General features: G+C 43.0%; 1 protein-coding gene across 1 annotated transcript; it reads right to left on the bottom strand.

The window, feature by feature from the left end:
- Nucleotides 1–1,061: 1,061 nt before the first annotated feature.
- On the bottom strand, nucleotides 1,062–16,098 carry LOC115171086 (stAR-related lipid transfer protein 3-like). Its single transcript, XM_029727587.1, has 14 exons — nucleotides 16,030–16,098; nucleotides 12,410–12,654; nucleotides 11,214–11,291; nucleotides 10,928–11,005; nucleotides 10,744–10,797; nucleotides 10,059–10,176; nucleotides 9,504–9,605; nucleotides 9,212–9,360; nucleotides 8,692–8,754; nucleotides 7,762–7,857; nucleotides 3,305–3,384; nucleotides 3,066–3,170; nucleotides 2,742–2,835; nucleotides 1,062–2,633 (listed from the first exon to the last, which is right to left on the bottom strand). The coding sequence occupies exons 2-14, from the start codon at nucleotides 12,626–12,628 to the stop codon at nucleotides 2,529–2,531; spliced, it is 1,341 nt and encodes a 446-aa protein (XP_029583447.1). The 5' UTR covers nucleotides 12,629–12,654; nucleotides 16,030–16,098; the 3' UTR covers nucleotides 1,062–2,528.
- Nucleotides 16,099–16,175: the final 77 nt, after the last annotated feature.

A 16,175-nucleotide genomic window follows, 5' to 3' on the forward strand; every position in this document is an offset into this window, starting at 1 on the left:
GCAATAAGAAACTTTTTAAAGTGTTTCTTATTGGACAGCCTGGTCTCAGATTAGGCGTAACATAGTAAACAAAAATCCGGGATGCTCATATCAGTATGACATGTCACGTTTGGTATGGTTACATAACACCCAAGGTTACTTAATAAGGCAAAAATGAAAGTAGTGTGGTTGGTCTGCCATATAACGTGAACGTCTAGCAAACCAAAGGTTGCTGTGGACAAGTCCAGGTAGTCTCTCCATGTTCCAGTCCTCTTTGTTCAGTTTGGCACCTAATGGACAAAACCCTGTATTTTGCCTGCATCAACTCAATTAACAAACACACAGTGGTTTAAAATAAACTGCTTGTGACCCCAGACACCTTCCCTGTGAAATCTTCCTTTTCAGCGGAGTCACTCCTAATATCACAAGTGTACATTAAGTAAATCGGGCCTTTCTATGTAGGCCTATAGGATGACCTACTCACTCAGGCATCTTGGACAGTTTGTGTTACAGGGTTGAGTGGTTTGTTTACTGGAAAGGCTGAGAAATGGGAGTCAGGATGTTTCATCAATAACTAATTTCAACATTTTATTAGAGATTCGAGGCGAACTAATCTTCTGTTTAAAAAAAAAAAAAAAAAAAAGTTGGTCAGTATCCTGTTAAAATTTTGAAAATGATCTTAAATTGACAAATTTTTGTAAATGATCTGCAGTTCGTATGATTTCAAAACATTAGAACAATCATAGAAAAGAAAACATACAAAACTAAAAAAGAAACAACCTTTGAACACATACCTTTAGCAAACAAGTGAAATTCTAGTAATAGATAAGTCCTAACAGTGACAGAAAAGTGTGGTCACAGCAACACTATGCCCATTTCTGTCACTGTGACAAAGGCACCAAACCAACCAACTGCTTTCTCAGCCCAATTATTAGTTAAGGGATTTACAGAACTGAATTAAGTGTGAAACTCCCACTCACAGATGGCAAACTGTTCAAATTAACTTCAGACTTTCTTTTTCTTCTTCATGGAAATCGAAGACCTTATTTTCACTTTCAGACAGCCCGTAAAAAAAAAAGTAACATTTTTTCTTTGTTCAACATGTTTTGTTTCTGTTCTGATACAATAATGATGTAGCTAAGCCTGTTAACTAGGGCCCTAAAATAGAGTGGAGCCAAAAACAGAGCAAGTTCCAATTATGATTTTTTTTTTTTTTTTTTTTAACAGGACTGCAAGGCATGAGAGGGGAACATGAGTTCTCACAAGCGTAATGTTCAATGACCTGACATACTAGACATTCAGCACTGCATCAACATGCACACAGCAGGCTGATGGCTGAAGGTTGTGATATGCGAAGCAGCTTGCTTTGCCATCGAGGAGCTGTCATATTCTTATTACATACAGACAGTCAAGAATCAGAACTCCAATTATAGTCAATTTCAATATTGCATCCACCACAATGATAAATGTTTAACATAAATAATCACATAATTAAATTTACTGCCACTTCTCCATCTATAGTATGTCTGCAGTAAAGGCTCATTTCAGAAGGCTGCGATACATTTACCAATACAGTTACAATTTAGATCAGCCATCATTAAGGGCAGATGGATTCCCTCTAGCTAAAAAGGCCACTAAAGGCTTGGCACGGAAGATTAGAGTATCTGAAACTCTTTATGAACCCATGAGCGACCGATAAGTCATCACAACCACCCATCTTGAGTTCCATTAAGTAGGTGGTCTCCTGTTAGTAGATCAGTGGTGGTGTCACCCCCTAGTGGTTGGAGGACCACAACACTCCTACAGTCAACTTCCATGGATAACAGTGCAGTGAGAGTCAACGAGGACAAAAAGGGACACACTGTGGGTTCATCGTGTTCCAACAGCTCAATTTTTGTTCATAATGTGGTCATGTGTAGCGGTTTCCCCGGTTACAAGAGAATGACAGTGAAGACAGTGGAAAAATAACAAGAAAAAAGCAAAACAGACAGTCTATGGCTATAACATAAATGTGCGGTAGAGTAAGGCTCAGAGTTAGCGGTCTGATGCAGCAAACCCACAGTCATTGCACCAGTTCACTTCCAGTGAGAGAGGAAAAAAACCTACGCAGTCAAAAAGACATCCACCTTCAAGTCTCGTCAAGCATAGTCCTAATCCGACCATTACACTTTCAATACTGTTAGACGTTTTGGATGGAGGGAGATGCATCCAGCACTAGCATCCCAGTGAGAGAAACAGCAGAAAAGTTACATTTTTATGTAACTATGTTTAAAAACAACATGGAGTCCATGGGAGAAGAGGAACATCTCCTCTGACAGCCCCAGACCTCCTCACATCTAAAAGACCGGTGAAAGTGCAGACACAGCAGTCTCCCATCCGCTATGATGTTGACTTTCCTCTAGTCTAAGTAAGTTTGATATCCACCATAATCTCAGGTGCACTTCCAAATGTAGGTGTTCCTAAAAATCTGCAGTGACACCACCAAACCTGCGGTGGCGCTGTGGGTTGTAGGCATCCAGCTTCCCTACAGGAAGTAAGTGAGAGGGCATCTAGCGAGTGGACCGTAGGTCAGTGATCCGCTGGCGTAGATGGGCCATAAACTCAAACATGGTGGCAGCCAGACTCTGGTGGATAAGGTAGCGGGGCAGTCGACCCTGAGACAAAACAAGATCAGACAAGAAAGTTATACTGCTTCTCCAGCCCACCGACAATATATCAAAGCAACAAGCACACACAAACCATCCTCAACAGTCTGTTCTTACCTTGAGGTCTGTGTTGAGCACCCAGATAAAGGTACAAACCGAGGGGTTACTGCTGGACTTCAGGACCACAAACCCTCCTGGACCATTCTCACCTCTAGAGAAGAAAAGAAAAGAAAGAGAAAAGAGAAAAAAAAGAAGAAAAAAAAAAACAAAAAAAAGAGATGGATGGTAGGGAGGAGAGAGAGAGAGAGAGAGAGAGCGAGAGAGAGAGGAGAGGGATGGTAATATCACATATCAGCTAATTAGCATGAATAGTTTGGTTGACATGATCTGCTTTCAGTATTGTTCCCAGTGAAATGAGGCTGTCTAGAGGCAAGGCCAGACCTGACATAGCGACTGTGCGGAGGCTTGGCGTCATGGTCGGTTGCCATGCCAGCAGAGATGTAGCAGTCTCGTTTGCGTTCCACCCGCCTCACATTCACAAAGTCCCTGAGGGATACAAGGACTTGAATTACTTTTACATTCAAAACATGGACAAAATGAGGGTTGGCACCCTATAGAATGTACTACATAGGGAACAGGGTGACTCCATATTCGAAGTAGTCCATGTTGTGTTGAGTTACCTGGCAGACACTACCCCCCCTGCTGCCCCGGAAGAGATATCGTATGACACCAGGGTGTTGTCATCCACCCTCTGGAGGATCTAAAGGAACAAATGGAGAGCAATGTCAGCCTTTGGCATCATTTATAATTTTTTTCACCTTTATTTAACTAGGTAGGCCAGTTGAGGACAAGTTCTCATTTACAAGTGTGAACTGGCCAAGATAAAGCAAAGCAGTGCGACAAAAACAACAGAGTTACACATGGGATAAACAAACGTACAGTCAATAGCACAATAGAAAAATCTGTATACAGTGTGTGCAAATGAAGTAAGGAGGTAAGGCAATAAATAGGCCATAGTTGCGAAGTAATTACAATTTAGCAATTTACACTGGAGTGAGAGATGTGCAAATGAGGATGTGCAAGTAGAAATACTGGTGTGCAAAAGAGCAGAAAAACAAATATGGGGATGAGATAGTTGGTTGGATGGGCTATTTACAGATGGGCTGTGTACAGCTGCAGCGATCGGTAAGCTGCTCTGACAACTGACACTTAAAGTTCGTGAAGGAGATATAGGTCTCCAACTTCAGTGATTTTTGCAATTCATTCCAGTCATTGGCAGCAGAGAACTGGAAGGAAAGGCAGCCAAAGGAGGTGTTGGCTTTGGGGATGACCAGTGAAATATACCTGCTGGAGCACGTGCTACGGGTGGGTGTTGCTATGGTGACCAGTGAGATAAGGCGGAGCTTTACCTAGCAAAGACTTATAGATGACCTGGAGCCAGTGGGTTTGGCGACGAATATGTAGCAAGGACCAACCAACGAGAGCATACAGGTCGCAGTGGTGGGTAGTATATGGGGCTTTAGTAACAAAATGGATGGCACTGTGATTACTCAGCAAATTGGATGCAGTCTGAGTGTTGGAGGCTATTTTGTAAATGACATCGCCGAAGTCAAGGATCGGTAGGATAGTCAGTTTTACGAGGGTATGTTTGGCAGCATGAGTGAAGGAGGCTTTGTTGTGAAATAAGAAGCCAATTCTAGATTTCATTTTGGATTGGAGATGCTTAATATGAGTCTGGAAGGAGAGTTTACAGTCTAGCCAGACACCTAGGTATTTATAGTTGTCCACATATTCTAAGTCAGAACCGTCCAGAGTAGTGATGCTAGTAGGGCGGGCGGGCGCGGGCAGTGATCGGTTGAAGAGCATGCATTTAGTTTTACTAGCATTTAAAATCAGTTGGGAGGCCACAGAAGGAGTGTTGTATGGCGTTGAAGCTCGTTGAGGTTTGTTAAGTGTTCAAAGAGCGGCCAGATGTATACAGAATGGTGTCGTCTGCGTAGAGGTGGATCAGAGAATCACCAGCAGCAAGAGCGACATCATTAATATGTACAGAGAAAAGTGTCGGCCTGAGAATTGAACCCTGTGCCACCTCCATAGACTGCCAGAGGTCCGGACAACAGGCCCTCCGATTTGACACACTGAACTCTATCTGAGAAGTAATTAGTGAACCAGGCGAGGCAGTCAGAGAAACCAAGGCTGTTGAGTCTGCCGATAAGAATACAGTGATTGACAGAGTCGAAAGCCTTGGCCAGGTCGATGAAGACGGCTGCACAGTACTGTCTTTTATTGATGGCGGTTATGACATCGTTTAGGACCATAAGCATGGCTGAGGTGCACCTGTGACCAGCTCGGAAACCAGATTGCACAGTGGAGAAGGTACGGTGGGATTCGAAATGGTCGGTGATCTGTTTGTTCACTTGGCTTTCGAAGACTTTAGAAAGGCAGGGCAGGATGGATATAGGTCTATAACAGTTTGGGTCTAGAGTGTCTCGCCCTTTGAAGAGGGGGATGACCGCGGCTGCTTTCCAACTTTAGGAATCTCAGACGATATGAGAGGTTGAACAGACTAGTAATAGGGGTTGCAACAATGGCGGCAGATAATTTTAGGAAGAGAGGGCCCAGATTGTCTAGCCCAGCTGATTTGTAGGGATCCAGATTTTGCAACTCTTTCAGAACATCAGCTGTCTGGATTTGGGTGAAGGAGAAGTGTGTGTGTGGGGGGGGGGGGGGGGGGGGGGGGGCTTGGGCCAGTTGCTGCTTGGGCCAGTTGCTACCCCAACCCCGACTGTTGGCCGGGGTTGGGGTAGCCAGGTGGAAAGCATGGCCAGCCGTAGAGAAATGCTTATTGAAATTCTTGATTATCGTGGATTTTTCAGTAGTGACAGTGTTTCCTAGTCTCAGTGCAGTGGGCAGCTGGGAGGAGGTACTCTTATTCTCCATGGACTTCACAGTGTCCCAAAAATATTTTCAGAATTAGTGCTGCAGGATGAACATTTCTGTTTGAAAAAGCTATCCTTTGCTTTCCTAACTGACTGTGTTTTGGTTCCTGACTTCCCTGAAAAGTTGCATATCACGGGGACTATTTGAAGTTTGTGCAGTACGCCACATGGTGTTTTTGTGCTGGTCAAGGGCAGTCAAGTCTGGAGTGAACCAAGGGCTATATCTGTTCTTAGTTCTACATTTTTTTGAAAGGGGCATGCTTATTTAAGATGGTGAGGAAAGCACTTTTATAGAACAACACAGGCATCCTCTACTGACAGGATGAGGTCAATATCCTTACAGGATACCTGGGCCAGGTCGATTAGAAAGGCCTGCTCACAGAAGTGTTTTAGGGAGCGTTTGACAGTAATGAGGGGTGGTCGTTTGACCGCGGACCCATAACGGACACAGGCAATGAGGCAGTGATCGCTGAGATGCCGGTTGAAAACAGCAGAGGTGTATTTAGAGGGCAAGTTGGTCAGGATGATGTCTAGGAGGGTGCCCATGTTTACACATTTTGGGTAGTACCTGGTAGGTTCCTTGATAATTTGTGTGAGATTGAGGGCATCTATCTTAGATTGTAGGACGGCAGGGGTGTTAAGCATTTCCCAATTTAGGTCACCTAGCAGTACGAACTCTGACGATAGATGGGGGGCAATCAATTCACATACCGTAATTTCCGGACTATAAGCCGCTACTTTTTTTCCCCAGGCTTTGAACCTAGCAGCTTAAACAATGACGCGGCTAATATGGATTTTTCCCGCTTTCAATTATAAAAAATAAAAAAATACATTCTGTGACGTGCTCTGTTTTTTGGCGGCATGAAGCTTTCATTAGAGTCGACCAATGAAATTGCCGAACGGGTTAAGGTCAAACAACTTTTTTTGTTTACTGTTTAGATTAAATCGGGCGCTCTCAAACTTCCCATCATTCTGATTACGGTAGTCATTTTGTCACCCTGATTCCTGGGGGCACAACAAAGTATTTGCAGCCACTCGACATCAGTGTAAATCGTGCATTTAAGGTGGCGCTCCGTGTTCAGCGGGAGGCTTGGATGACAAGTGGGGAGAAATCCTTCAATAAAACGGGCCGCATGCGAAGAGCAACTTATGGTCAAGTCTGCCAGTGGGTCCTGACAGCGTGGAGCATTGTCAAAAAAATCCACTATCATCAACGGGTTTCGAAAGGCTGGACTGCTGCGTGTTGAAGAGGGCTCAGCGGGGGATTTGCCTCCGGATGAAAGTGACGAGAGCGACAATGAAAACGATCCAATATCGGATGAAGCAATTCTGAGGCTATTCAACTCCGACACCGAAGGAGATGGTTTCAGTGCACAGGAGGAGGAAGATAGTGACCAATGACTTTCTTGGTAGGCTACTGTTTACTGCTAATTTTTTAATTTTTGTTACAAGCCGTGTTTCGTTAAAGCCTATTTATTTTTGTTACAAGCCGTGCTTCGTTAAAGCCTATTTATTTCTGTTACAAGCCGTGTTTCGTTAAAGCCTGTGTAAAGTTCATTTGTTTCAATGTACGGGTAGGCACCTGCGGCTTATAGACATGTGCGGCTTATTTATGTTCAAAATAATATATATTTTTTAATTCAGTGGGTGCGGCTTATATTCAGGTGCGCTTAATAGTCCGGAAATTACGGTACTTATTTCTGGAGAGAAGGATCTTTAAAAGTAGAAGCTCAAACTGTTTGTGCATAGACCTGGATAGAATGACAGAACTCTGCAGGCTCTCTCTACAGTAGATTGCAATTCCGCCCCCTTTAGCAGTTCTGTCTTGATGGAAAATGTTGTAATTGTGGATGGAAGTTTCAGAATTTTTGGTGGCCTTCCTAAACCAGGATTCAGACATGGCTAGGACATCAGGGTTGGCGGGGTGTGCTAAAGCAGTGAATAAAGCAAACTTAGGGAGGAGGCTTCTGATGTTAACATGCATGAAACCAAGGCTTTTACGGTTGCAGAAGTCAACAAATGAGAGCGCCTGGGGACACACAGGGCCTAGGTTAACCTCTACATCACCATCATATGGGCCACAACAATTTATCCAAATCATAACAAATTGGTTCACAGTAGGTTCACTGTACTAGGTTAAGCCGGTTTGTCTGATGACTAGTCATGAGAAAAAGAGGAGAGAGGATAGTGTAGGTTACCTGGCAGCCAGAAACGGTTTTGTTCCACTGGGCCATCTTCTCTGGCTGTAAGATCACCTCCTGGTACACCAGCTCTGCTGTACACTGCATGAAGGCCTGGGACAGACAACACACAAACACATAGCTATAAATACAAAACCTATCAAACAGTCTACGAAGACCTTGAATATATGATATACAGTACCTTCAGAAAGTATTGAAACACCTTGACTTTTTCCACATTTTATTACATTACAGCCTTATTCTAAAATGGATTAAATCATTTTTTCCCCTCATCATGCACTGTCAACTGTCAAAGTGTGTGCCTTTCCAAATCATGTCAAATCAATTGAATAGTAACCTTTATTTAACTAGGCAAGTCAGTTAAGAATATATTCTTATTTACAATGATGGCCTACACCGCCCAAACCTGGACGACGCTGGGCCAATTGTGCGCTGCCCTATGGGACTCCCAATCACGGCCGGTTGTGATACAGCCTGGATTCGAACCAGGGTGCTGTAGTGACGTCTCTAGCACTGACATGCAGTGCCTCAGACCACTGCGCCACTAGGGCTCCCGAGTGGCGCATCCAGAATTTACCAAAGGTGGACTCCAAACAAGTTGTAGAAACATCAAGGATGATCAATGGAAACTGGATGCACCGGAGCTCAACTTCAAGTCTCATATTTATGCATTTCTTATAAATTTGCAAAAATGTCGAACAACCCGTTTTCGCTTTGTCATTATGGAGTATTGTGTGTAGATTGCTGAGGAAAAAATATTTATTTAATCCATTCTAGAATAAGGTTGTAACAAAATGTGGAATAAGTCAAGGGGTGTGAATACTTTCCGAAGGCATATAGCCCAATGTGCCAAATACTTACGCCAGACAAGCTACACGTTATGAAAGCAAATGCCATACACAGAAATAAACAGTGATGACCGTGTACCTTGAGAATGAAGGTCTTTCCATGGAAGGGGATCTCCAGTGTGTACACAGAATCCCCCATGTCCTGACAAAAGGAGAAAACAACAACATATCATTTTACATTTTAGTCATTTAGCAGACGCTCTTATCCAGAGCGACTTACAGTAGAGTGCATACTTTTATTACATTTTAAATACTAATAATAATAATAATAATAATAATAATAATAATACATATTAGCAACATCCAGTAAATCTGTCACTATTAAACCATCTTGTGTCCAACCCACAAACTGACAGCGTACAACAACAAGTAGCTAACTAGAAGCAACTGGCGCACAGGTGTCACTCATTCCATGGAGGGCCAAGTGTCTGCTCCTCCCTTGTACTTGATTGACCAATGAAGGTCACTGATTAGTTAGCAACTCCCCTCACCTGATTGTCTAGGTCTTAACTGGATACAAATTGAAAGGAAATAACAGAAACCAGCAGACACCCGGCCCTTCATGGAATGAGTTTGACGCCCCTGAACTAGCCACTCACATTGTTCTTCTCAAACTTCCAGTTCTCCTCCTGGGCCAGGATCTGTTCCACCACGGCCATGGCCTCTTTACCCTGCCTCACCAGCTCCTTCTCATGGGGGGAGACTGCCCTGCGACCCAGCCCCTCCTCATCCAGGTCCTCCTCAGACCCTGGCCAGCATAACACAGGTAGCATGGAGATTAGTTAGGGAAGAGACAGCGTAAAGGTGAAACAAAGAGAAAGAGAGACATAGAAGATTGAGAAAGACATTGAGAATTATAAGGGAGAGAGAAAGGGAGATGCAGTGTGGTACCTGCGAGGGATTCAGGTGGAGAGTAGAACTGTCCTTCAGACACAGCACGTGGGTAGATCATGGAAGCTCGCTCCGACGCTGCGTTCACTGCTGCTAGGTAGGCTGAGGGAGACAGAGACCATAAAGGGAGACGTAAAAGACTATATCTTCCTCTCCTCTTTGTCCATTCCATTATCCAATGCATCATTCCATCCCTACTTATGTCTGTCCACTACAACCCACTTCCTCCTTCTGAGGGGATTTCCTGAGGGCACAAACCTTCAAATCAAATGTATTTATAAAGCCCTTCTTACATCAGCTGATATCTCAAAGTGCTGTACAGAAACCCAGCCTAAAACCCCAAACAGCAAGCAATGCAGGTGTAGAAGCACGGTGGTTAGGAAAAACTCCCTAGAAAGGCCAGAACCTAGGAAGAAACCTAGAGGAACCAGGCTATGAGGGGTGGCCAGTTCTCTTCTTTTGCATATTCGTGTGCTATCTGGCAAAATGACTGAACAAACATGTCCAGGAGTTTCCACTGACCCATTCAAATGTATCCATCGCTCTGTGACTCACCTCTCTCATCACCAGCCTCTATGGAGAGCACCTTGAAGTCCAGGAACCACGTCTCCAGCCACGCCACCACAAAGGATGTGATGGGTAACACATAGCCAAAAGCATTCTGGGATAGCAGCTGTGTGAGGAATGACATGTCAGTCTGAGACAAGTGGTATATATAGGTTACATCCCAAATAGCACCCTAATCCCTATTTAGTTCACTACTTTTGACCAGGGTCCATAAGGGTCTGGTCAAAAGTAGTGCACTATAGAGGAAAGGGTGGCATTTGGGACTCTGGCATACACTTGTGTAGACAGCCATATTCCATTTGAATAAACACTACTGCTTAAGCCATTTCTGAGAAATTATGCTGAGCAGTATCTTGACAACAGCAACATTGTGTCTCCTTCCCCTTTGTTATAAACAAATAGCGAAGAGATTGTAGGGGTGTGTGGCTTCAGGCTGTCGACACGGCGTGTAGACACAGAGGGCAGAAGAAAGGCTTAACTCAGATCAGAATAGATTTGAATATATCATCCCTACCATGCTGAGTACACAGTAAAGGTCAACTACAGACAAACTGACAATATTTTTATGTTCTAATTGAATAGAGAAGTGAAAATGTGAAGTGGCTCAGAACACAGACAAGTGTGGAGCTCAGTCAAAACGGTTTCTGGTAAGAGGAGAGGGGGAGGCACTCACATTGGAGAGAATGACTTTGGCTACAAGGAAGGAGCTGGTCACTAGAGTGGTGATCTATGAGAATGAAACACTGTTAAAAACAATGAGCTTTCACAGCTGGTATTGGGAGCAGTCAGCACACCACATATGACCATCAGTCCATCTAGGTACCAGTCTGTCGGTCCGTCTCAAGGAGCGCTCTTACCGCAATGACCCACCAGTGCCTCAGACGCAGAGCAGCATAGCCCAACTGGAGACACAGGAAACGAAACAAGGCAAGTAGCTATGGTGGAGAAGAAGAAAAAAAGACAAACCAGAAAACAGTAAAACTAAAAGTTATTTCCGTATGTGATCGTGAGAGCTCGCCATGACGACTTTTCTTTCAATAAAGGCAAGCATCGGCATGTGAATAACCGTGACAGTACCTTCAGTTCATTCAAACGTATGACTTTCTGACCCATTACAATTATAGCTTGATCGTTTACACTCACAAAGATGTCAAAGAAGGAGGACTGAAAGTTGTACTTGACAACCTCCAGCTCAAGGCTCTGCCAAATGGAGTTATTGATCTGCAGTGGGACAAAGCAAGAGTAGAACCATATGTAAAACATGCAGCCAGAGGCAAGCTCTTCCTATAACACACATACATACCATCATCATTAGGGGACCACTGACATAATGAGAGAAAGTAACTGACACACGCTGAGAGAAAATAACCGAAAGTAAAATGTTAACAGCTCTGCTGGGAATCTGACCAACAATCTTGTTCACATTTTTAAGGAAGTGGTAAAGAGATGAGAGCAATACACTGAGTATATAAAACATTAAGAACACTTGCTCTTTCCATGACAGTCCGACCAGGTGAAAGCTATGATCCCTTATTGATGTCACTTGTTTAATCCTCTTCAAAAATCAGTGTAGACAAAGAGGAAGTGACAGGTTAAAGAAGGATTTTTAAGCATTGAGACATGGATTGTGTATGTATGCTTTTTAAACGGTGAATGGGCAAGAAAAAATATTTAAGTGCCTTTGAACAGGGTATGGTAGTAGGTGCCAGGCGTACCGGTTTGTGTCAAGAACAGCATTTTTTTTATTTTTTTTTACACTCAACAGTTGCCCGTGTGTATCAAGAATGGTCCACTACCCAAAGGACATCCAGCCAACTTGACAGTCATCACGGGAAAGAGAAGGCCAGCATCCCTGTGGAATGCTTTCGACACCTTGTAGAGGAAGGGGTTCTTAATCTTTGGTATACTCAGTGTATACCCAGTGGTTCACACACACACAATATATACAATTGGCATAATATAGAACAGTGAAAATAAGTACGGAGAGTGATACTGAGAAAAAGTCAAAAACAAGGGGCAGAGAACAACAGGTGAGACACATGAGAGAAAGCAACAATAAAACAGGCTCCCAAGTGGTACAGTGGTCTAAGGCACTGCATCTCAGTGTTAGAGGCATCACTACAGACCCTGGTTCAATTCCAGGCTGTATCACAACCGGCCGTGATTGGGAGTCCATTAGGGCAGCGCACAATTGGCCCAGCGTTGTCCAGGTTAGGGGTAGACCGTCATCGTAAATAATAATTTGTTCTTAACTGACTTGCCTAGTCAAATAATGGTTAAACAAAATAAATATAAATAAAATAAGAGAGTAGAAATAGATTGACAACGAGTGAACTCACATTGAGCTCGATGATCCACAGCAGGGAGATGAAGAGGAGGTCAAAGGTGACAAAGAGGCAAAAGGTGCGACGGACGTCCGAGATGACCTTCTTCTCCCCAGGGGGCACCACCAGGTAGTGGGGGGAGGGGAGGGATACAGTGGTGGAGTAGGACGCATTCAGAGAGGCGATGGCAGGAAGGCTCCCCCCAAACTCCCCATATTCGACTCCGCCCGGCATTCCTACTGAGAGAGGGGCCAATCCACCTGGGACAGAGAGAGGGGGAGTAATGGTGAGGTGTGGCCAGTGAGCTGATCTCTCAGAAGCAGATCAAACCTAGTCCTGGACTAAAAAGATATTTGGATGGAGTATCTGTGTCTGGAAAACTGGCCCAGACACAGAAGAGAAAAAAAAAAATCTGGAGGGTAAATCCATTTGAATTCAATCACTTTTTGACAGCATCCCTTTAAATTTAAACAAAACTTTCCATACAGGTTTGCACATGGAAGAAGTGGTCAGAAAGTGACTTTTTGGTACTGTATGCCAAAACATTCAGGAGATGACGGTGCTCAAAGTTTACCCATTTTGCATACCCCACCCTACCATGAGACATCCATGTCTTCATCACTGGAAAAGTTTGCTATAATTTAAAAGCTTACAAAACAGTGTTGTCGAACTATGACTATTTCTTGAAAAAAACGAGTTTAACGTAAATTCTAAAAACACAAATGCCATTTTTTTTTTAGATTCTCATGCACTACGTGGTCAAAAGTATGAGGACACCTGCTCGTTGAACATCTCATTCCAAAATCATGGGCATTAATATAGAGCTGGTCCCCCCTTTGTTGCTATAACAGGATATCTGGGAAGGCTTTCCACCAGATGTTGGATCATTGCTGATGGGACTTTCTTCCATTCAGCCACAAGAGCATCAGTGAGGTTAGGCGATTAGGCCTGGCTCGCAGTCGGCGTTATAATTCATCCAAAAGGTGTTCGATGGGGTTGAGGTCAGGGCTCTGTACAGGCCAGTCAAGTTCTTCCACACCGATCTCGACAAACCATTTCTGTATGGACCTCGCTTTGTGTACGGGGGCAATGTCATGCTGAAACAGGAAAGGGATTTCCCCAAACGGTTGCCACAAAGTTGGAAGCACAGAATCGTCTACAATGTCATTGTATGCAGTAGCGTTACGATTTCCCTTCACTGGAACTAAGGGGCCTAGCCCGAACCATGAAAAGCAGCCTCAGACCATTATTCCTCCTCCACCAAACTTTACAGTTGGCACTATGCATTGGGGCAGGTAATGTACTCCTGGCATCTGCCAAACCCAGATTCGTCAGTCAGACTGCCAGATGGTGAAGCGTGATTCATCACTCCTGAGAACGTGTTTCCACTGCTCCAGAGTCCAATTGCGAGCATTACACCATTCCAGACAACGCTTGGTATTGCACATGGTGATCTTAGTGTGTGCAGCTGCTCGGCCATGGAAACCCATTTCATGAAGCTCCCGACAAACAGTTAGTGCCGACCTTGCTTTCCAAAAGGCAGTTTGGAACTCGGTAGTGAGTGTTGCAACCAAGGATAGACGATTTTACGTGCTTCAGCACTCGGCGGTCCCGTTCTGTGAGTTTGTGTGGCCTACCACTTCGCGGCTGAGCCGTTGTTGCTCCTAGACGTTTCCACTTCACACTAACAGCTGACTGAGGCAGCTCTAGCAGGTCAGAAATTTTACAAACTGACTTGTTGGAAAGGTGGTATCCTATGACAGTGTCACGTTGAAAGTCACCGAGCTCTTCAATAAGGCCATTCTATTGTCAATGTTTGTCTACGAAGATTGTGTGGCTTGTGCTATATTTTATACACCTGTCAGCAACTGGTATGGCTGAAATAGCTGAATCACTCATTTGAAGGGATGTCCAGTGGACTCCAATCAAGTTGTAGAAACATCTCAAGGATGATCAATGGAAGCAAGATGCACATGAGCTCAATTTCGAGCCTCATAGCAAAGGGTGTGAATAATTATGAAAATAAAGTATTTGTATTTAAATACATTTGCAAAAAATTCTAAAAACCTGTTTTCACTTTGTCATTATAGGGTATTGTGTGTAGATTGATGAGGGGAAAATATGAATTTAATCAATTTTAGAATAAGGCTGCAACAAAATGTAGAAATAGTCAAGGGGTCTGAATACTTTCCGAATGCACTGTACTGTATTCTAGTCAAGGCCATCTTATTCAACTATTGCTATACATATACTATTGTATCTTATGTATTCTTCAGATATACTACATTTTCTATCCACATACTGCTTATACATCACACACACACACACACTTAATTATACTCCGGACTCCGACATGGCTTGTTCTAATATGTCTATATTTCTTAATTCCATTATTTTACTTTTAGATTAGCTTGTATTGTTGTGTATTGTTAAATATTACAGCACTGTTGGAGCTAGGAACACACACATTTCGCTACACCCACAATAACATCTGCTAATTGTGTGTATAGGCGACCAATAACATTTGATTTGATCAGCATCAATGATGATATTCTATTCTAGACATTAGATCATACAGAATTATTGCCTGTTGATCTTCTGAATTTCCCAATACCCTGTTTGTAAGCTTTTAAATTATATCAATCTGAACAGTTTATCTTTTCCAGTGATGAAGATATGGATGTCTCATATTATGGTGGAGTATGCAAAAATGGGTCAACTTTGAGCACCTTTATCTCTTTGATGTTTTGGCATTCAGGTACAAAAAGTGCTGTCAAAAAGTGATTGAATTAAAATGTAAATACCTCACAAGGAAAACGTAACACAACACAGTGTTTTCAGTAAAAAGGCATACATGCACGGAAAGCGTAAAGATAGATTTAGTCAATCAACAAGAGTTGATATTCACTGTGATGGCCTGCCCCACCCTCTAATAAAGTAAACAAGTTACTTCGAACAATCGACTGTTAGAGATACCAAGAAATGCTGTTGATTTATCTGATTCTGAGCAGACCTATTTACAGTATTGATTAACATGGAATGCATCAGTTGAAGACTAAACACAACACATTAGGCTAAATTACCCTCCTACAGACAAGCAATTAACCCTGAGATCTGGCCTGTGTACCGCCAGCCAAATTACATAAGTGACCAACTTGAATGAGTTATGCTCAGACAGTCATGTCAAAACCAGTCGACATAAATCACTGCATTAGAAATGGTACTAAAACTGTACAATAACTAGGCAACATTACATAGCTAACTAGCTACGGTAGATAGCTAGTTAGCTAACAAGCTAGCTGACAGCTAAACTGAAACTGGCTAGTGACAACTGGCTTAGCAATACATGCAGGTTCCGTTTACGTACACACATGTACAATTAGTATATAATACTGGGGGTAATTTTTAATTGATATAGGCTTGCATTACAAGTGGAGAAAACAACAGTGCTAGCGCTGTCTTTAGCATTACCATTGGCTAGCTAACAACATAGCCACAGTATACACCCCATTCTCATGAATATATTACAATTAAATATAAATAAATAGGATACAACTTTCACATCTGAACAATGACCAAACGAAATTGGTTTGAATTTAAAAAGGAAAAACTGTAGTCCTGAGCCTTTAACTCACCTGATTTAGTACATCATCATCGACGAAACGTATCTTCCGGGAATACCTTTTACATGAAACGGGTCACTATCTCACTTCCGGTTTAGATTTGTGGTAATCTGGTTTTAATGTCTATGGTGGTACGATGTTAGCTATTTGTTTTTCAT

This window comes from Salmo trutta, chromosome 32, assembly GCF_901001165.1.
Source record: "Salmo trutta chromosome 32, fSalTru1.1, whole genome shotgun sequence".
Classification (NCBI taxonomy): domain Eukaryota; kingdom Metazoa; phylum Chordata; class Actinopteri; order Salmoniformes; family Salmonidae; genus Salmo; species Salmo trutta.